This window comes from Anas acuta, chromosome 2 (assembly GCF_963932015.1).
Source record: "Anas acuta chromosome 2, bAnaAcu1.1, whole genome shotgun sequence".
NCBI lineage: Eukaryota > Metazoa > Chordata > Aves > Anseriformes > Anatidae > Anas > Anas acuta.
In genome coordinates, this window is record NC_088980.1 from 107,761,836 (window position 1) to 107,784,694 (window position 22,859).

At 39.2% G+C, this 22,859-nt stretch overlaps 1 protein-coding gene across 13 annotated transcripts in view; it reads left to right on the forward strand.

Moving 5' to 3' along the window:
• The window catches only part of PTPRM (protein tyrosine phosphatase receptor type M), a 468,093-nt gene that overhangs the window by 94,646 nt on the left and 350,588 nt on the right, over positions 1-22,859 (forward strand). For all 13 annotated transcript variants that reach the window (XM_068671589.1, XM_068671590.1, XM_068671592.1 and 10 more), the window contains exon 2: positions 13,142-13,264. In XM_068671589.1, the coding sequence (XP_068527690.1) occupies positions 13,142-13,264 (123 nt within the window). The remainder of the gene's footprint in view (positions 1-13,141; positions 13,265-22,859) is intronic.

The following is a 22,859-nucleotide window of genomic DNA, read 5'->3' on the forward strand; positions in this document are numbered from 1 at the left end:
TTACTTTGTTGAACTCTTTTTTTTCTGGTTAGTCTTACCAAGACTTACTTCACTTTTCCAAGCTGTTTTGGTTATAGGCTATCATTCTTGGCTCCAAACAGAGCAGAGGAGCTGCAGGATGTGCATAGGTTAGGCTGGCTGAGAACAGGATAGAGGATGGATGGCTGCAGTCCATGATATGATGTGAAGGTAGGAGAAATACCAAATTCTTCCCATGAACTAAATTGGGAGCCAAAACCTGAAGCGATGCTCAAGTAGATTATGAAAGAGGAGACTGCAGTTAGCTCACTAACTCTGACATCTCTATGATTTAAAACATCTAAAATCTGTGATTGCATATGTTGCTGAAAGATGTACTCTGGTTCAGGTAGGAATTAATTATTTTAAGTCCTGAGGTCTGTGCTGTACGTTGGGTTAGACAGGGTGATGACAGATTCATGTATGAGTGTCTCGAATCCAGCTGAATTATCCTCGTACTTGGACGGCGTTGGCACTTGACACAGTTCTTAGCATACTTCAGACCTATCAGCTAGCTCAAAAAATAAAGGCCAAACAACTTTCGTTAAGATTCTTGAACACTTACATAATATACATTTAAATAAGGAGAAAATTGTTCTAAAAGCTCAGCTGTTCATTGTTTTCTCTGCAATTAATTAGAAGCTAAACTAAAAAGGATTCCTGGGAAATGCTTATAAAACTATATGTGTACACACTGTATGTTACAGGTTACCTAATATTACCAAGATGCTGTAATAGTAAGTGGGCACTCTCAACCAATTAAGCAGAAAACTCTGAGCTAATATAACCTGCCACAAATCAGAGATACTGTCCTAATATGTACTGTTTGGTGACACGAGCATAACAACCTTTGGCTTTATCAGATTATCCTATCCTGAAGTGGACTTTGGCAACCTTCCCAACTGAGTAATGTACTGAGGTTCCATGAATATCAGATCTTTTTCCCAAAGGAGCAGAGATGCTTATCCTGGTGTTAAGACCTGGGCAAAGCATCCTTTTCATCAGGCCTGGAGCAGGAATTAGTAGAAAGCAAAACAATTTGAATCAACGTGACTACCTTTGGATTTGCTATTTGCTGCAGTCACTCGTGTAGAATAGAACAAAATAGTCTGGTTCGAAGGGACCTTCAAAGATAATCCAGTCCAACTCCATCCTCGTCACTTTAGGGCTAACCACAGGTTAAAGCATATTAATGAGGGCATTGTCCAAATGTATCTTGAACACCGAGAGGTGTGGGGCATCAACCACCTCACTAGGAAGCCTGTTCCAGTGTTTGTCCACCCTTGTGGTAAAGAAATTTTTCTTAATGTCCACTCTGAACCTCCCCAGACACAGTTTTTCCATACATCCTATCACTGGTGACCAGGGAGGAGAGACCAGCACCTCCCCCTCCATTTCCTCTTCTTGGGAAGTTGCAGACAGCAGTGAGGTTGCCTCTCAGACTCCTTTTCTTCAGGCTAGACAACCCAAGTGTCCTCTGCCTCTCCTTCTAGGATTTGCCTTTCAACTGAGGTGCAGAACCCAGCTTTTTCCTTTGCTGATTTGCTTGCCGTTGCTGTTTGTCTAATGCTCCAGCCTCTCTCGATCCCTCCTGAAGGCCTCTCATCCCTGCAGAGAGTCATCAGCACCTCCCAGTTTAGTGTCATCAGCAAACTTGCTGAGGGTGCATTCCACTCCTGCATCCTGACCACAGATAAAACGTGAAGATCGTTGCAGACGTGAAATGGTTTCCACAGGGTTAGAAAGCATCGAGCTTTGTGCAGCCTTGATTCGTCTTTTTGTTGTGGTACAATGTTTAAGTGAGTTTAGTACCGACGTAATCCTCTTATGAGCAAGAATTGGAAGTAATTATTTCATCCAGACAGCGTAGTGGTAGTGCTCTGTTCTGTGTGGGAGATTCAAGAGTTCACTCCTTGGGTCGCGTAAGCTTGGGCAGGTCAGTGTTACAGCAGTAGTGCTACTTTAATACCCTCAAATGTGGGCCTCTTTTATAGTTGATCAGGCCTTGTGAAAATGTCAGAGGTTTCTAAAATTAATTATTTCATCTTCTTCTGGCAGGAGGTTATAGACGTGATGAATGAAATAAAGTATAATTTATTGCAAGAGATAATGACTAAAAATGAGGGGGAAAAAGCAGTAGCTAACTAACTACATTTAAAAATAGAAAGTTATTTATACTTGTAGCACAGGGAAAGCCTGTTGTGCTGCCTGAATTTAACAAGCAGACCTGGGATTCAGCCTTGGCGCTGCTAACGACTGGAGGCGTTATTGATGTAGTGAACTAATTACCCGTGTGATGAAGTTGCCTGCTGGAGGTTTTTGACTGCTTCATCACTGTGGCACCTCCTACAGGTTAATTCATTGAGCAGCACAGGTAAAGCCTCCAGATGGAGGTCCTGCTCTCTTTTCATCCAGACACAAAGAGGTGTACTGACAGCAGTAACTAAACAGAGATGAATATTTTCCTGAATTATTGATCAAGTAGCTAGAGATATATCATAGAACTAAATGGTTTGGGATGCAGCTGTAGCCATTCGTAGGCACTGCAAGGTAAAAAAGCAAACACAGTGGCTTTGAAAAGAAAAACAAAATGAGCAATAGCCTTTTTCACCTGAAGGGAAGCCCCCAGATAAAATGAGGAAAAGCACAGCAGAAAACCTTTAGATGAAAAAATAAGAGGAAAAGGAGAGGGCAATGCTTTGATTGGCAGGCAGGGCAGGGGCTGTGTGGGCTTCACAGTTTTAGTTTGTTCTATGTATAAAACTATTCCGTGGCATTTGTTCTCAAATGTCTCAGTACACACATTAAAAATGAGAACACAAACAGCTCATTTAATTAGGTGATAAACTATTTCACTATATTTTTTAAGGAAAAGTACCATTTGTAATATAATAACAAATGGAATGCATACCAAGGTATCCTGTTTGCATCTGCCCTGTCTATTTATGAGGTAGAATATAAACTTCAGTATATTCTGTATATATATCTCTCAAGCAGAGGAAATATAAAATATGCATTATTAGTTTTATGAAATTATTTTAAGGTTGTAGAACCCCTCATGCAGAAATGTGTCGTGTTTAGGGTCTTTTTGACTGCATTATAAATCAGGAGCCTCAGAGACCAGCAGGGCTAATGCTGCCTTTGTTCTTTACTTAAAACTGGAAGTGTGTTGTAAATAGTCTGGATTTCTCATCCAAGCTTAATACGCTGTTATCTAACAGGATGCATTAAGTGTTCTGTTACAACTGCAGAACTCATCAAGCAAATGGAAAGATTACCCATGAAATCAAGCTTCAAACTTTTATTTTCTCACAATCAATGGGAAAGTAATGCACGTTGGATTTATAATGATATTGAGATTGACTGCTTAAATCCTTTTTAAAGTTCAAAGCTTGAAACAGATTGTGTGTACAAGCAATCCACAGTAGAGTTTTTAAGCAGGGGCTTGTGATAAAGAAGCGAAATTGGGTTTGACTGAAATGGCCCATCAGTCCCATACGGGTTTAGTGGGAAGATTTCAGGCTCAAAAAGACAGTGCTTTGGAGAAGCATCAAGCGTTGGTTTCACATCACCTGAGATTGCTCTGTGGAGGCTGTCTTCTGGGAGACATAAAGACAAGAGGCTCATTAAAAATGAGCAGCACCAGGGAGGGTGATTGAGCTTCAAGTACACTTGTGGTTTTTTAGCTTGAAGAGTTTAAAGGTGAAGATACATTTTAAAAGCTCAACTGGCAGATGAGGAGAATGCTGTCTGTCAGCTTTCTCAATGAAATGCCTTTATATAGAGATAAATACCATAGTATAGTGGGTCTTTTTGACAACAGGAAAAAAAAATACAACCAGAAAACTTGCTCAGCTCAGAATGTCCTGATGGTTGGATGAAATGATAGTTAATCTCTCAGCTATCAAAACTGAATTTGATAAAACAGATTGTAACCTCAAAGCCAATATTAACCTTCTGAAAAGTTGGGGAAGCTGGAGAAGAAATCTTGGGGCTCACTTCAAGGATAATCTGAGGTGCGCTAGCTGTGGTATCTTTAAAGTATCTATAGATATTTAAGGTATCTTTAAAGTTTGCTTTAGACCCCTCAATTTAGAGATGAACTTTTACTTATTCCAAGACTCTGAACCACTTTGCACATCTGTATTTATTGATCTTACAAAAACATAATATAATACTGAGCTTTAAAATGAGAACTTAGCTTGCTTGCTGGTTGCACTGATGTGAGCTGGCACACTGTGCTGTTAATGGGTACAGTTACAGTAGTTAGCAACTTTCTTTTTTCTTGTAGTTTCATGGCATGAAAATTAGCTGAAAGCTGATTCGTGTGTGAAAACAACCGTGCCTTTTGACAAATCGACAGACAAAAGAACAGGGGCTGCTTACCATGTTGCTTGTTCTTCCCTTCCTCTAAGCACATCCAGTACAATGTATCACGTGGTGGTTGGGGAAAAACTTTTTGGGGAATAACTAAATTGTATATTAACGTCTTATTAAGAACCAAGATGTTGGATTTTAGTAATTCCATTTAGTAATTCCATTAATTCCACAGCCACATGGCTGTGTGTGTGGAATGGCCAACGGTGGTGGTGCTGGCCTTGTCTGGGCTCATTGCCCACAGCTCTCGGGTGGAAGAGGCCTGGAAAGGCCTGTCTGCCTCACAGGCTGAAAATCCAGCACAGCGTTTCCTGAACGGATATTAGGGAATGGTCTGGTGTGGTCTCATAATCAGTCTTGGTGATTGTACATTACTTAGGTTATGCCGTCTTTCCATTAAAGCAAAGTGTGTAGGGGTGAGGAGACCCTTAACGATGATGGGTTTTGGATGTGAGGCCTGCATTTCAATGCCTTCCTCCCAGCTCCCAGCTGGGAACAAGAAAAGAAAAAAACAAACATAAAAAACAGAAAGACCGAATATCCCCACCCTGTTCCTTCCTTCCTTTAAAGTTGCATTTTATTTCATCTCAGATTTTCCAGTATGCATGTTCCTTTCTTGATTCTCACCTGTGCAGTTTTGTCTCGTTTCCTGCTTGTACAGTTGGGTTTTGTTTCCCAAGTGCCTTCCTCCTCCCTTCCTCTTCCCCTCTCATGGGCAAAGCCTTCATGGGCAGCTCTACCGAGCTGCACTGTAATGGTGTACGAAGCTGTGCCCGGGTGAGGTAAGCAGTTCTTCAGATACTCACTTACCAAGCACAATCACTATGGAGCTACTGCAAGCTGAAAACTTTATTTCCTATTGTTGAAGTTTGCCCATCTTCAACAGATGGGTACAACAGCTTATGTTGCGTCATGTGTTTTACTGTATTTTTTCAAAACAGAGATGTAATTTCCCATCCATTAAGAGGTGCAGCATGTTAACGTGTCAGAAGACAGTGTTACCTTCTGCATATATTACTTCAGTTTGTACGTCTGTTCCCTACCTTCCCAGTATGGCCTTGCTCTTCTCCATTCTGAGTAAATGGGGAAAAAATAGCACTGCCAGACCTCTCTCCTGCAGAGCATCTCCTTGCTTTGACAACCCAGATGACTGAGTGCTTTCACACATTTCATAAATGTGAGGCCTTGTGCAATCCTAGGAGGTAGCGATAAAATAAATCAAATGAATACGATGGTATAAACTATTTGGAAGTTCAGTTGCATTTTTGTTTTTCTCAGGAAGCTTATTCCAGCACCACAGTACCTTTTGAATTTTTAATTCTATTTTAAGTATGGGAAAAGGTTTCTTTTTTTCCCACTTACTTGTAGGTCAAAGGTTTAAGCTGAAACATTTCAGGCAGATTATACAAGTGAATTCTACGTTTGAAGCATAATTTAGTCATGTATTTGTAATAAACAGCATGCAAAACATATGAGAAGTCTGTCTTTTATTTATTCATCTTGGTAGTGGTTTTGACCACAGGCCAGAATTTCTGTAGGTTTCCAAAGCACATGTACATGATCCATCTCCCTCTTGAAACCAGTATGCCCAGTTTGCTCATTTTAATAAGCTACATGTATTTGTGGCTTAGGTATATATGTTACAAATTGAACTTCTAATTGTTCTTGAAAAGCTATTTCAAAGTACTTATTTAATATTCTGTGGAATCTTTTTTTTATGAGGTATCTTTCTTAGAATTTGTCATAGTGATATTTCTTACATGTATAAAGTGAATTTTCTGATCAGGAGCTTGATTTAAACATTAGATTAATAATCAAAAAACTATAAAATGGTCTATATAAAAGGGAATTAAAACATAAAAATTAAAATTAGTAAATGATTTATCCACAGCTGCCACTGCTCCTTTGTACAAGGAATATCTCTTTTAGTATTAACATGGCTTGGACTAGAAGATCAGCTGGTAGTTCTTATGCTCAGAATAACATCTGTCCCTACCAATAAAGCATAAAATACAAATGACTTTTGCAAACATACTTGTTTTAATAATACCTTTTGAACAAAGGTTTTCTAAATATATTTCTAAACAATACTATTCTTTCTTTATCAGATTGATTGTTTGATAATTTATTTTGGTAGACATTTTCTAATTCTTGACAGCTGCAGCAGGGATATAGTTCATGTATGGGAGCATACACGTGCACTTACCAACATAAGCCATAGCATACATTAAGAAAAACTATTGATAATATTGGAAAATTAAGTATCCTGACATTAAAAAAAAATGCCAGAAATAAGTTTGCTCACTAAATGCTAATTTGCACCCATTTTCCCATGGGCCTCATAAATATTCATTGACATTAAAACAGCACAATCATATCGATATTCTTTGCTTGCACGAGATAGGTGGTAATTATTTTAGGAGCATTATATTCAATATTTTGTCTTTTATCCTTGGTGAGTGGTGTCTGTTCCTATGTCTTGGTACATAAAATGAGCTTAAATGTGCATTTTGAGAGGAAATTATTCCAAATTTCAGGGCTTTTCCATAAAGAGTCTGGGAGCCCATGTTTTGAATTATTCTCAGTATCTATTAGGCAAGTGTACTTATGTAGAAAATGTTTAATTTGGCTAAACTTGGGCAGGTTTCCAGGGGAAGTTAGAACTGACAGATGTCTTCCTTAAAATGCAGCTTTGCTGTAGTACCCCGTGTCACCAAAACTGAAATGTTTTTGGAGACATTTGTGTTGATTCAATTGCTGTCAGGTAAGTGGAGGGAGAAGAGAGAACAATTGTAAATGTTTTATGAAGATGCGTCAAGTTCTTGAAGTCTCATAAATAGCAACTTTAAGTGTTTATCTGAAACTTTTTTATTTTTCTTTTTTTTTTTCTTTTTTCTGTATCCTGTCATTACCTGCAATACTGTGGAAATTGGGTCCATGAATTCAGGAGTCTCAAAAATTCTTCATCTGCCTTTTGCACGTATCTTAGCACAATTTAGAATCATTTTCCATCTGTTATTCTCCCTTATGCCCAGAGTTAATATCTGGTCTTTTTTAGTTGCAAAATACATCCTTTTACCTCATCATCTTTGCTCTAGCTCATGAGATTTTTTTCCTCTGCCTTTTCCAAAACCCTTTCTGAGTGCAGCCACAATTAGAAAAGCTCTTTAATTGTAAAATCTACTTCTTCTGGTTCTCCACACTCAGCCCTGCACATACGCAGACTTGACAAAACAAACGTAGACACTATTTTAAATCAGTCCAACTTTATGCAACACGTTTTTTCCAACTTCCTGGCCAGCATTCAGATGACAGCATTGTTTTACAGCTCCAAATGCTTGCCTCTAGTATCAGGCCAGAGCTTGGTGTGCTTCGAGAGGCTGTAAATGTTCCGTTTTATAAGGGGTTGTTTCCACAGTGGAAAGATGCCTGGCCAGGATGCTCCGGTGGCTGTGCAACACTGAGGATATGTGGCAGCCCTGTGTGCATGCTAGGGGCATGCAGAGACCAGTTGGTGCTGCTAGATATCTCTGAGCTAGCCTGTCTGGAAAGTCCTTTTAATGTGTAATGCTATAACTGTTGAGAGGACATGTAGAGCCTTTATTATTATTATTATTATTTTTTTTCAAGGATCTGCCCACAAAGCAGATCGCGGGCAGGTCATTTTATCCAGTTTTTAATAAGTTATTAAAACCTTCTGTTTACATAGCCATAGTTATTTCATTTGAAGCTTCACGGGCTCAAGCATTTATTGATTTCACAAAGGTGAACAGTTTTGTGTTGGACAATTTTTTGTCTTCACCCTATCTTTAACAAAACTAATGCATCAGGTGAGGCCTGTCGTACAGGTTTATAGATAGCACTATCAGTTTCTTATGTGAAAAATTGTCCCGATTCCTACCCTTGTTTTCTGTGTTAGCCAGTCTATAATTTAGACTGACACTTTATTTTCCACTTCAGGATTCCTTGTCCATCTCCAAAGGAGCTGTTGTTTTCCCTCTGGTTTGATGGTTCGACATTTAGGGGCTCAGGTCCTTCTGCTCCTATTTGTGCGCTTCTCCCAACAGCTTTGACTGGTGGGATGTGATAACATGTCTGGAAGCCGTGGTTGCCCCAAAATCTGCAGCTCCAAAAATGCAAAAAAAACATGAGGCAACATCACCATCATTTTATTGTGTGGCATTCGCTAGGTGTCCCTGCTCGGCAGGGGCGTTGGACCAGATGATCTCCAGAGGTCCCTTCCAACCTCAACCATCCTGTAATTCTGGGATTCCTAAGTGGGGAGTCCCAAACGAGATCTCTTGGAGCTGAAAGCTGTCTCATCCACAGTTTAGTCATGCTTATTGGCTGTGTGTTGTCACATTTTTCAGTTCCTTGGCTGTTGGTCTGCCTTGGTGTGCTACCCAGGTAGTTCTTGGTCCCTTGCTGTTGGGTACATGGGTGTGCATCAGGACATGAGGCTGAAGGGCAGCGTATTCACCGGTGTGGCACCAGCTCTGTTCGTCATGCACAGGAAGAGAAGATCCATTGCCGTGTAGGAGATTAATCGCCTAACAGGAGATTAATCTTTCACTTCTCAGTCAAAGCCCCTGGATACTACATGTGTTTGAGACACCCAGCTCTCTAATCAGATTTCAAAACCTTTAATTCAGCTTCAGAGAATAGCGGCGTTGTACTTGGAGTATATCGACCTAAACACGTTGCCAGTATTAAAACACAGAAGCAACAGAATTTGTAATGCTTATAGAATGAGATAAAGTAGAATGCAAATAAAATGATTCAGTAAACTCAACTTCTGAGGTCACCTGTTATACAACATGGTACTCTGGCAGACCAGAAGCCATAATTTTCTTGCTCTCTTTTTTTATGGCAATCTAAAAACCATCGTATCTGGCTTAATAGACATATGCTAGTAGCACTTTTAATAAACATTACAAGTTTCAGCACTTCTACATTTGGCAGAAAATTTTTGATAGAAACTTCAAATTGATCTGACATCTTTGCAGTATGTAAGATCAACAGAAATAAAGAGGTGTCCAGCATACCTTGAACTTTTTTTCTATATTAGTTTTTGTCACTTAATCCAAATTCTTTAAGAATGCCTCATAACACATATCTTAGTTACACTTTGTAACACACAGAGTACTTTGAATTAAACTTGATTCATGTTAGGAAAAATGTTGTATGTTTTTTATACCATTCAATTAGCTGTTTTCATATTATATTATTTTCCCAGTTGAAGCTAATCAAGTTTTCAAGATACAGAGTAATTTAACCCTATAAAAACAGAAACATACAAAAATGACTACATTTGGATTTTGGTGCAGTTATATTGAACTGGCTTCAGACATAGTTAAAGGATGATTGCGTTTGAACAGTAGGTTGTAATAGGCTGTGTTGCATCATGTACATTCATGAGTTCAGTTCCTCCCAGGAATCAAAAAGTATCTATAAAACACCAAATAAGCCAGAAGGATCTTCACAGGCTACGTATCTCCTGGGTTAGTTGTAAATATTTCAGTCAGTCTAAAAATCATCCTTTAAAATGCAGTTTTGTTATCCAAAGTGTAATAACAGCCTAACATGCAGGGAAATTGCTTAGCTTGATTAAACTATATAGCAGACAATATGTATTTTGATTGGTAAAAGAAATTCTAATAATTAGGAAAAAAATTAGAAGAATTTCTGAATTATTCTAACTGATTAACAACCACCACCTCTTTTGGCAGTAGCTTGTGTTTCACAGCAGTGCAAACCATGGGGGACATTAAAAACCTTTGATAATTTTTCAGATTTTACTGTCCCTATGTGGTTAATGTTTTATGAAGTTGAAGCCTTGTGCAGTAAGAGCATGGTGACTAGCAAATAGGCAAAGCACTACAGAAGAAAGCAGGAGGGCACAAGTAGATGCAAATATAGGGTTGTGCAAATGCTGTGGCCAATTTGGAAACAAATTGGTTTCATTTGTAAGGGTGTCAGCACCTTCAGGAGGAGACATCAGCTGTTTGGACTTAGTGATTACTCTGTTGTTACCTGGCTAAACTGGCTAAGCTTTTTTGATGTTGTTCAAGGTAGGTTTTCTGTGTTGCTTTTAGTTTAGTCTATAAACGTATCTATAGGTACTTCCAACACATACATAACCATGTGTACTAACTTAATCTACAGAACACTTCCCAAAAAGTCACAACTGTGCAAAGCCTTCATTAGTTTTCATCTTCTCCTTGGCTTGGCACCTGTGCCATTGCAGATTGCATATACATTGGTCAATCCAGTTCTTGTTTGGTTGGTAGCCGTGGGTGGAAGTGGTCTAGGAACAGGAGGAGTTCAAAAGTTCCTCCAAAACTCTTCCTGGAGCAGATGTGAAGATTAGATACCTGTTTTGAGGGAGCTATAAGGTGGTAAATTCACAAGTGTTTGAAGGATGTAAATGGCAAAGACAAAAAAATAATAATAAAAAAAAACCCTGACAGAGTGATTGAGCTATAAACTTGCAGGAGAAAGGAAGAAAAACAAGCGGTGAGAAACACTTTGTATTGACAGACAAATATCCAGACAAGTAGCACTTTCCCATCATCCATCGTTCTATTTGTCTGTGGTTTTGACGTCTTCCTAACTAGCCGGGGGAGAGAAGCCTTTAATAACCGTGTGGGATCACAAACCCTTCCCTTTATTCCACTACGGGATATTTTGCAGCACTTGGCTCAGATTTTGGGTATGACCAAGAAAATACGCTACGCTTTTTTTATGGCTTCCTAGTGTGATATAATGAAATAAGGGAGCTTTTATGCAAATTCACCAGCCCTGTGTATGAACTGTGAACCCAAATCTATGCTTGATTAAATTAAGGTATATGTTTTATTGCAAAGCTTGACTATGTTGTGCTCTGTATAACTCAGTATTTATTTATGGCATAGTATCATTTGCAAAACCTTTGCAAGGAACTACCTTTTTCTTCACCTGTGGTTTGTTTTTGTTTTATGAAAAACACAAGTCTGTCTGTGAAAACTTTTATTTTGCCTTTGTGTCTGAAACTTACCCTGTGGCACATTTTAACTGTATCAAGTACAATTTATACAGGCATGAGAACAACGGTGCGAATGGCTGCCCCAAAGTCTAGCCCTTCCCCCTGGAAATGTTCCAGATGTCACTCGATGTACTATTAACATACCAATTTTATTTCTGAGTTGGTTTCATATCAGGAGAGAGACGATTTCTGTCTGTTCCTACCACGGAGGTGAAGTGTCAGAGTGTGGAGCTGCAAGTTCCTTCCCGGGTTTTCCATTCCCAGTGGGCTCACTAATTGAAACCCATGCACCTGCATGAGTACAGAAAGGCAGTAGCCAGAGGTGCTAATTTCCCTGACATACCTCGAGCTAATGAAGACTTGCTATAGAAGGGCATTTTAGAACAGAGCACGGTATAGGATGACCTGTATCCAGGCTGACAGGGCAAATGGGATGTGTTTATAAAATTAATTTCCATCAAAGATTATATGCCTGCCGAGCGCTTGTCATAAATGTCAAATGTAGTCGAGGAGTGCCTGTTGGGAAGGCTGGGCTTCAGTTAGGTGAAGCTTGTCAGGTAAAATGGTATTTTGTTTTTACATTATTGTGCTTTCCTGATAAGTATTGTCCAACGCCATTTATGTTCTAGGAAACTTTTGGTTTGCAAAGTCTTTTTTTAAAGCTAGATTTTGTCTGTTTTCTATTTTAATAAAGCTTGGCAAGACTAAGCCCTGATGTTTGTATGGACAGATAGCAAGATGATGAATAACCCTGAAGTTTAGTTTTGTTTGAACAGCTGCAGTATTTACTTTAATATGGGCTGAAAGATCCATGACTAGGGTTATATTTGTTTTCCTGGATAGGAAAGATGTCATTCTTCACTGGAGTGAAACATCAAAGAAAATACAGAAAGCTGGGTATTGTAACCCTGTGTTAGTCTGCAGCTAGGGGAGAAAAATTTGGGAAGGCTGGGCAAGTTTCCATGTGTACCAAAGGAAAAAAAGCAAAGTTTCTCTGTGTTCTGGTGGGTAACTTTAGATTCCAGTGCTCTAAATTCTTGAGATTAGATTCATCCTTGCCCTAGTCTGGGATACTGTGAGCTCTTACAATGTGTTATTCTTTTCTAAATTACTTAGAAGAGAACGGGAAAATGAGAAGAAATAATGCTGTTTTCTTTCAGCGTTTGAGGCTGTGCATAGATTGGTGTTTTGAGATGGATGTGCTGTGTTGTCCCCAAGGTGCTGCTAATCCCACAAGAGCCCGGAGTGGCTCCTGTTTGCAGCACAACACGATACACCTGGGAGCCTTCCCTTCCTTGAAAACCAACATAAAGGAATGGGAGCTGATGTCTCTCTACTTGTGTTTTTCTTCTAAAATGTAGATTTTCAGACATGCGATAGTTTGTTTTTCCTGAAGAATGCTAATCATTCCGTCTTTTGATGGTTTGAGTTTGATTGCTTTCTATTTTGTTGGTTTGGTTTTGATACCTGATGTTTGTATCTTGGGGAGAAATTACTTTGCAGTTCTAATCTTGGTCTTTCACCCTTGAGATTTTTTTTCATGGGAAAAGGTTTTATACCTTCTCAGAAAGTAAGGGTTAATAAATATATGATTGTTCTTATTAAAGGATATTAAAAAAATTACACAACCTGTGTTGAATTGTGTTGAATTTGTTAGGATGAGATTCATAATCCATTGCCTGCATGCCTTGTTAAATTTTTATCTATGTGTTTGTTTCACAGGCTGCTGTACTTTTGATGAGCCGTTTAGTTCCTGTGGCTATAGTCAGTCGGATGATGATGATCTTAACTGGGATCAGGTGAACACGCTGATAAAGCCTTCCTCAGATCAATGGATGCCATCTGGTTGGTCTTTTATTTTACTTTTTCTTTTTCTCTTTGATATTAGCTTATGCATTTACTCAGCATTTCTTGACAGTATTATTATTAGAATGTTACTTTGCCAAAATCTGTTTAATTGCAATACCTAAGTCTTCTGAGTGAATTTTATGAGGGATATTCTGCAATGCAAAGGTTTTCTTTTGCTGTGCGGTTTCTAGCATAAAGGTTAGAAAGTAGAAAGAGAAACCTGGCGTCATCAGGGAAGGCAGAAAGAATACAAAATGATGCAGTGAAAATGAAGATGAAGCAGTGCTACAACCAGGCAGACAGGACTATATAACAAGAAGACTTGAAGTGAGAGAGAAGACAAAGGTGATCTAAGGCATTTTTATTGGAAGAGATACTCAGCAAACTCTGCTCTGAAAAGAAATGGAGAGTAAAAAAGGAGTGGGAGAAAAAAGAGAGGATAGAGATCCCAAAACGAAGTGTCTCGGAATGTTGTACGTGTTGTATTTTAAAGATAGTAGTAATGCTATTACTTGATGCACTTTGTGTACTGCATATAGGTGAACCTAATTCCATAGCAACAGCCCTTGCATGCTGCTGAACTATAAACTTCTGGTATTCTGGTAATAACGCTTTCCTTTATCACCTCAATCACATAAATACACAAAAATCTGAACACTGCTTTAAAAATATTTAGCCTAAAATTTATCAATTACTTCTTTTTCTCAGATTTTAGCTGGATATGTTAAGAGCTCCCCCTGTGTACTGGGGCTGATCTCCAGGATATGTCCTGGGCGCTGATTGCATCTAGCCCAGCTCAGTATCTTGCTTTTAAAGACTGATCCTTCAGTGACTGCTGTCACCCCCAAAATGGCCAAACCAAAAAGATCAATTCATAAAATCTGATCATAGCATTACGGGACTTCTCCATTAACCTTATATTTTTGTATAAATATACCCAGAATGCTTAAAAACCTTGTAGATGGGTGTGATATATGTGCTAGTGTTTCAGTAATATGTTTCAATTAGTTCTTTAAAGCACCTGTAATGTAGTTTGGGGTTTACATAAAATCTGTTTAATAGATGTGTTTCCCAAGAAAATGTTCCTCCCATATTTTTGTGGAAGTGAATTAGGAGAAAAACAATGAAAAACGTAAGGAGTGACTGTATAAATAAAACCTGAACACGTGCACTCGTCCCTAGTATACTAATGTATACACTAATCTATGATACACGCTAATGAGCCTTAGATAGAATTCACTTCTAAAAATCCTCTTAGCAGTCTTCATTGTAGATTTTTCACCATTGCCCTGTGTTGTGGACACCATCATGTCCAAGTTCCCTCAAGCAAAGGTGAGACTCCACTTGAAGAGAAATGTTTGGTTTGCCTGCACTCGGTCATCATTGTAGACTGAGTTCATCATCACAGATAAAGAAGGATTTTGCAGATTCCTTCTGAAGTGGGCTCTTGTCCAGTTGGCTTGGCGCAGACTGCTAAATTTTTTCTGGACTATTTCAGTGCTTATTACTGTCTCTCAAGCTGGAGTTCATACACATGGCTTATCAGTCATCTTGGCCTGCAGTACAAGCTATACATTCTTTTTCTCAATCACACCACTGGAAATTCTCTTTCTGTTCCAATTTTCATTCACTCGTTACTTTCCCCACTTGAATTTTGCGGAAGAGGTTGTCAGTATATGTTGCTTAGTCTTCTTGGCAGATGAAAGAGCTTCAACTCTATGTTCTTTCCTGAGATGATCAAAGACTTTAAGATTTTCTTTTTTTTCCTCCAGGGCAAGAGTCCAGATGTAGTAGGGACTGGTATTTTTATGGAAGGAAAATGATATATCTATGTAATTTTATTTATCAGATGTCACATGGCTTGTTTCTTGTTTGTCTTCCTCCCTTTTTATCAGAAAACTAAAATAATGTTCTGCTGATCAAGTAGAAAGATATTAAATTTGGAAGTAAACTATATTTAGAGTTTAGGGAGTTTTATTTCTGCCCATAAAGGAACTGAAATATGCTTTGGGAGTCTTGGGTCAGAAGATGAACATTTTAGTCTGTGGATGGTTGTTGATACTGGTGCCTTAAAAGGTCAAAAATGTCTTAGAGAAGGAGAGAAATGTTCTTTTTTTTTTTTTTTTTCAAATGAGAAGCAGTGGGTCTAAGGGCACAATTCAGCCAAGTGGTATCTAATTTTTCTCTTCATTTCATTCTGGCAGTTTTTTCCTGTTCTTGTTCAAATCATCGTCTTAATGATTTTAATTAGTTTTCAGTTAACCTTAGCCAGAGAGTTACGTGATACACTTAAAAAATGATTTCAAGTAGCTAGTCAGCATTTTCTGAGCTACATATTTTAGAAAAAATAACTTCAGATAATAATGAATAGAACATGTTAGATTACTGTTTTCTGGAGAATTCTTGGCTTGAAAACAAAATACTTTATGCAACAGTGTTGTAATACTAGACTGAAACAAGTACTCTCAGTTCAGCAGTCCCTTGTCAGTTGAAAAAATTAATGCACATAACGTTCCTAATTTCAGGGAATATGCATCAGTGAGTTGATATCAATATATAATATTTTGTATAATTTGGTGGCAGTGAGGGGGGAAGTACACTAGTTATGACATTAGATTTATTTTAATCCACGTGAGACTGTTCAGAGAGTACCTGTAGTTCAGTTGGGTAAATATTTTGGCTTTATTTGTTATTTCAGGGGCACAAAAGTGTCATACAGTATACGTGCACATATGTGCACATATTAATGGACACATATATTTATGTTTTATTGAACGTTAATAGTTATTTGTGAGGTATAGTTTTAGATGAAAATTGGTGAGTTTTATAAAAAATAATGTATAATTAAATAGAAATGTTCAGTACATTGAGCTTTAATCCTTGCTAGACCGTTACTATAGTAGAAAAATACGAGGTTATTCTTACTAGAGTAAGAAGGGCACTAGCACTCTAATTTTCTTGATAAATATAAGCGTGACCTTTTGTGAGCAGTACTAATCTGAAAATGCATTAAACAGAGACAAAAAAGGAATGACATACATATATATTTGTATGGATTGAATGAGACTGGTTAATCCACTGTTACTCAGTTTAAAGGGTCTTGTGAGTCAGCTGGAGTAACTACTGTAGCAAGTGTGGCTGTTGACTTTTCTCAACCTCTTTCTCCTTTTCTGTCTGTTCCAAGAATGTGTTCATAATATTGTTCAAAAATACAATACAGAAACACTTATTATTAATGCCATCTCACCTTGTCCTGTTGAGCAGTTAAAGCAGGTACTTTGATGTTAATGCATGTAAGTAACACACATTTACAATTATACATATAAACCCTCTGGCTGTACCACAGTAAAAGTATCTTCAGAAAAATTATGCCAAACCAGTAGTTCACTGTGTCTACATGGTGAGGTTTTGGTAGCAGGGAATGTCTTCAGGGGTAGCCTCTGTGAGAAGAAACCAGGGACAGCCACAAGTGGGGTGCCTCTGGGAAAATATATCAAAGAAAGGGTGAAAAATACTGCACAGCAGCTGTGAGAAACAGATGTGAGAGGAGCAACTCTGCAGGTACCAAAGTCACAGGAGAAGAAGGCAGGGTGTGAGGTGCTCCAGGTGACAGAGCAGCAGTTCCCCTGCGGCCTGTGGAGAGGCCCCTGGTGGAGCAGGCTGTCCCCCTGCAGCCCATGGGTCCCACATGGAGCAGATCTCCACGCTGCAGCCCCTGGAGAAGCCCCCGGTGGAGCAGGTGGATGTGGCCTGGAGGAGGCTGCAGCCCATGAAGAGGAGCCCATCCTGGAGCAGGTTGTCTGGCAAGAACTCTGGCCTGTGGGGGACCCGTGCTGGTTCAGTCTGTTCTGGAGGATTGTACCCCATGGAGATGACCCATGCTCGATTAGTTACTGAAGAGCTGCAGCCTGTGGGAAATACCCATGTTGGATCAGTCCACAAAGGAGTATATCCTGTGGGAGGGATCCATGCTGGAGTAGGGGAAATGTGTGATGAGGAAGGAGCAACACAGTGGAGCTGTGATGGACTGACCTCAATCCCCACTCCCCATCATCCCTGCCCTGCTTGGTGTTGGGTAAGGAGGGAGGTAGAAGAGCTGGGAATGAAGGAGTGAGAGCGGCTGCATGTGTGCCTATCGGCCAGCCAAGGTCAACCCACCACTGTTACTTAGGAACTGTTATGAGGGTGTGACTTCTTACTAAAGATACTCCCTATCCAGTTTATCTCTTGGATGAGATTTTCTTCTATGATATTCTTAATCACTGTGGATGTGCTTACATCACAGCAGTGGCAAATTCAGATTTGGCGTTTATAATGCGATAAATCTAGAACGTAATGATCTACGCCAGATTCTTGCAGATTCATGCCCAGAGAGATCTACAAACCACATATTTGCATTTGGAATGTAGTTGTGAAGATTATTTTTCCAAACAAGATGCTTTTACCTTTTTTTTGATTTCTACTTGCGTTTCTCTTTCTGCATTGCATCAAATACAAGCTGCTTACCTCAGTTCTTACTGCCACCTCCTTGCTTGCCTCATGTTGATGTAATTATCGATACACCAGTTTTACTTTCTGCTACACCATGTTGTCAGTCTTCATCATATTGCTGTTTGCTAAGTTGCTAAGTTTTCAGGGAGAGATCTTTATGCTCTTCTTCATGTTGCCTCACTGTTGGGAAGATGCTCCCTCTTGAGCAGACATGGCTGTCTCACTGTTCTTAATGCTTCATTTTGCCACTGTGTTTATTTAAGAAAAAAAAAAAAGTGCCTAAATCCCTTCCTGTTGTTCTAATCAGTGCTGTTGTGTTACTTCATTCTATTACTGCATCTTTTATTTTCTTTTTATAGAGCAGTTCTTGTTTAGTGCTCTGAGAGCCTGTGATAATGCAAAAAAAGTGTCTTTAGGACCTTTTCTTCCTGCATTTCTATTACAATTTTTAGTTGATTTTTCCAGATCTTAACTCCTTTCTCTCAACCTATGCTGGCTCTGCTCTCACTCTGCAACTGCAATCCTATTTATACTCAAATCTGGTCAAATTCATTATGGCCTATCAGCATTTTGGAGTTCTGGTGTTCCCATGGAGTGCTCTGGTGCTTTACCTGATAACTCAAACTCCTGCTTATCCTGAGTTGTTTTTAGTAAGGAATGCATGCTGAGTAGGGGAGACTGCAGTAGTGAAGCATTTTCTGTGATACCTGGCAGTCAGTCAGAAGAGTATGGGTACATAATTTGTGCCCTAGAAGGCAAGAACAGAAGAATCAAGAGCAACAGAGTTGTTAGTTGGATAAAGAACAGAGGGGGGAGAAAAAGGATGTAAGCTTTGGAATGAATATGAATGTACAAATACATGTACACATACACACATATATGCGTATGGCAAATGGCTGATTGCACTCTTGTGTGGCAGTTGCTCTCACTGAAGAGGAGAGAATGAGAATATGGGATCAGAGCTGTGAAACAGGTACTTGAGAATGAATCAGGTCGGATCTGGAGTCTTCTGAGGAATGATTATGGTAAGAGCTGAGAAAGGTCAAATGAGTTAAAAAACAGACAAACAAAACCCAACCAACCAAATATCTCCCCCTACCCAAACCAAAACACAGCAACAAGAAAAAAAAATACACAGAGAAGAAGGCAAACTTAAAAACAAAAATTTATTTTTTGAGGTGAATGTGTTGTTTGCTTATATACTGCTACAGCAAGCCTTGTCACTGACAGTGATGCAATTAGAATTTTGCAGATTACTGTAAGAAATGCAAATATTGTCAAGAGCCTGCTCTGTTCACCATGTACTGGTCATACTTTCTGTTGTCCGCATATTTTGTTACAAAGCACTGTGTTCAGTTGTGTAAAATCCTTCTGCAGTGTCTCACAGTTCCAGTTAATTTCCAAGGAACAGTAGCATCATTTTTCTTCTGTCAGCAGTTGGTTTGATACCACTGAAGGGATGTCACTGCATTTACAGTGAGTCACTGGCATCAGCCTTTCATTAGTTTAGAATTGTTCAAAATCAGTTATAAATCAAATCTTTACAGACTGCCACCATTCACTGGATTGAAAGGATGCTTGGAGCAATGAAGACTTTTATGTTTGATATAGTGCTGGTCAAAGCCAGGATGAGGATTCTGTTTGTGCTTTATGAGGTGATAATATATAATTGTAATGACTATATGTATGTTTTGAATGGCCTAGTATGGTTATATGCATCCTGAATATGTAGTGCTGGTAAATGTTTAACAGTCTGTGTAGTGCCTGTAGAAGATGCATATAATGTTTACAGAAATGATTGTTTGAAATAGCCTTTTGATGCATAGTTAGCAGATATGCATAGCTAGTGATGTTTGCTATTATAGAATGTGATACAGTTGTGAGAAAAATATATATTATTGTTTAATTGTGTGTGGAAAGGCTGAGATCCCTTACAAAAAAATAAATCTTAAAGCAATCAGTTGGGTAGTCTATATTAACCCAGCTGCAGTGTCTTACCATGTAAAGTTTTTGTGCTTTGACTTTCCAGCGTGATGTGTTTTTTTATCATTAAATATATTTTAGTACTGTATCATGTTCTTCTCTTATCAGGGATGCTTTTGTTCTGTTTGCTTTTGTGTAATAGAGGAGAGTTCAATATGTTTCTTATTGAACGCTGTTCCTCCCAGATTACTTTATATAGCTGCTTTTTCTTAAATTCATTTGAACGCTCTCCAGCTATAAATTACTATCAAGTCGTGGGAGGTGCACCTTGTTCACTGTGTTCAAGTTATGTTTTTTACAGAATTTTCTAGGCCTGAAGCACTGGCATGTTTGGCATTTTATTGCATGCTGAGGTAATAGTTACAGGCATTGAGAAAGTGCACGCCTCTTCCGTAAGCAGCTCCAGCTCGTGTTGACGCATCCAAGCCAGTTTCCAATTAGCTGTGTAAGCTAATATCAGTTGCTGCTAATGTGGAGCAACATGGAGGTCAGCCCAAGCAAACCACATGAGTACAGACCCAGCTAGCTCTGTGCTGCCATGGCTACAGTGCAAGCACCAAATGAGTCAGCTACTTTAAAAAACATACGTAAAAACTTAGTAGTGCACTTAATAGGTTTGTTCAACGACCAGGGCAATGCCACCAGCTGTGGTGAACGCATTGCTTGTCGTGATGTCTTACAGGAACCTTATAGTCATTTTTAACCTCTGACCTGACTTACAGATTTCAGCACCTGACCCAAAGCCTGCAGTTATCACAAATACCGTGCATACAGTAAGGGAAAATTCTCTTTCTCAGGAGAAGTTCCATTTTCTTGCAAAGGGAAATAAAAGATGAATAAGCATCAGAATTGCTGGTTCTGAATCACTGAAGAGAATGTTCATGTCTTACTTAGTAGGCAACTAGACAATTTACTTGAATGTATTTTGCCTACATGCTTAGTAGATTTTTTTTGGTAAACTGGTGGAGTTAATATGCTAAAGATTTATTTAATCTTTTGTAGTAAATATTCTCTGCGTGTGACTTTCATTTTACACTTTTTTCTTCTTTTGCGGAATTAAGTATTTTGAATATAAGCAGCATGACTCCTGAGGTAATGCCTAAGGCAGAAGACTTTCTGGTTTTCATTTCAAGCAATGAGTCTGCTGTAGTATTTTGGTAACCGTACCATACCAGGAGGAATACAACACTTGCCCTGTTTTCTCATGCATCACAGCAGCCGTCTGATATTTATGTAGAGAATCAGAGAATGTGCTGCAACTGGTGGAAGTGAGTGGGAGATGCAATGGTAGGATCCACCAGTAGTTGTTTAAGACTTTGTAACGATGTTCGGTAAAAGATGATACGGTAAGTTATGATTTATTTTTGTTAACCTTTAAGAAACTCTCCTCTTCCACAGGAGTTGGAGAGTCTGTATGACAGGTCTGTGGAATTCACTTCTCATTAAGCCAGAGTCTTCTGGCTTAGGTATTTCTACTGAGGGTATATCTGTGTAAGACCGCGCAGTGCCACACACTGCTAAGCAAGCCCACCAGCCTAACTCATTTACCTTGCTGTGATTACGGTTTTCCTGCTGGGGTTATATATAACACCTGCAATAATATATGCTGAGCAGCAGCTAACATAATAAGCCAGGCACCAGAGCTGGGTTTGAAATGGATTTCCTGACAACGAAAATGTTTAGGATTGCAGAGTTTTAATGTTGTGCATTGGACACCCAGATTAGTCTTCCTCCTGTCTTCCACCCATATTTCCAGCTGCTATCCCGCTGGTTAAGTGCGTCAGAGTCTTGTTCCTGAATCCCTTGCTAAATTAGAAGTACCCTGGCTAACCGAGCTTTTGTTTGTGTGATTGTTTCCCCTCTGCGGAGTGTTTATGAGATGCTCCTTCAGACGAGGTAAGAGAATCATGACGGGAGAGAGGGAAAGTGCTCCTTGTCGAAATAACCAGAAATAATGATGGAGATATTTTATCTGGGACTCAGGACAGTTGCCTTCCTGTTACCATCTGATAAACTGACATTTTCCAGCTCGAATTGCTTGGAAAAGAAAAATTCAGTCAGTTCTGGTGGGGGCTCTTGGTTCAGAGGCCACACAGAATGTAAATCTTCTTTCCTGGGGCTATGCCTGAGACATGCAAATGTACCTCAGGTAGCTTTAGTCTAGGTAGTTTGGGACCTCATAGCAATAGAAATGAAGTAGCACAGGCTTTAGTGTAGGGGTCCCTAGGCACTCACTCAGTGCTGAAGGCTGTTACCGTACCTTCAGTGCCAGGGGTACCTTGCTGAAACTAGTGCAGTTTGTGCTCCACTTTCAGCAGAGCTGCATTAAGGAGCAATACAATTTTTTTTTGTGCTTGTTTCCCTGGCTGTTTTCCCCTATTAGAGAGTGAAAATACTTAGCCAGTTTGAGAAAAGCTGTGACCAATAAAAAGCCTATGAGGACTGTGGATAAACAGTGAGTCAGAAAATGCTCCTCTAGGAGCTGCACTCACTGCGTTGCAGGAACAGGAGGAAGGGGAATAATCAGAGTATCCCTAAGTAAGCTTTTTCTTGTTTAGTAATTAATCTACTGGAAAAAAAAGCCTCTTAATTTCTTGCAGTCTTCAGGGCTTTTCTTTCAGTCTCATGCTTATCCCATTAGATTTCTTTTCATCCATCCTGCCCTTTAGAAACTAATAAAGAGTGGATCAAAACCTTTTCCTTGCATCTACAGGCTTTAAAGTGTGTAACGTGACTGCCTCCATTTGAAGGCCTAAGCCAGTTATTTCCTGAGTTAGTAGTTTATCTTCTAAGACAGTCCTCTGTGATGAGAACGTAGTCATAGCCACAGTTAAAATGACAGTGAGCTGGAAATGGACTCCATCACTCTTCTTCGGGAGTGCAAACGTGATTCTTCAGGGAATTATTTTCTTGGCACATTATTTTAAGGCTTTTTGCTGAAATTAAAGAGGGAATTGTTGTTTCAATTATATTTATGGGAGATTTTTTTTCATCCCCTATTACAGCACTTAATTTGTTGGCAGGCATTGATGACTGATAGCATTTTGTTAGCAGCTTGAGCAGTGACTGTAGTACAAGTGGCCAAAAAGTCATTGATTTGAGTGATTTGAGGCAGAGG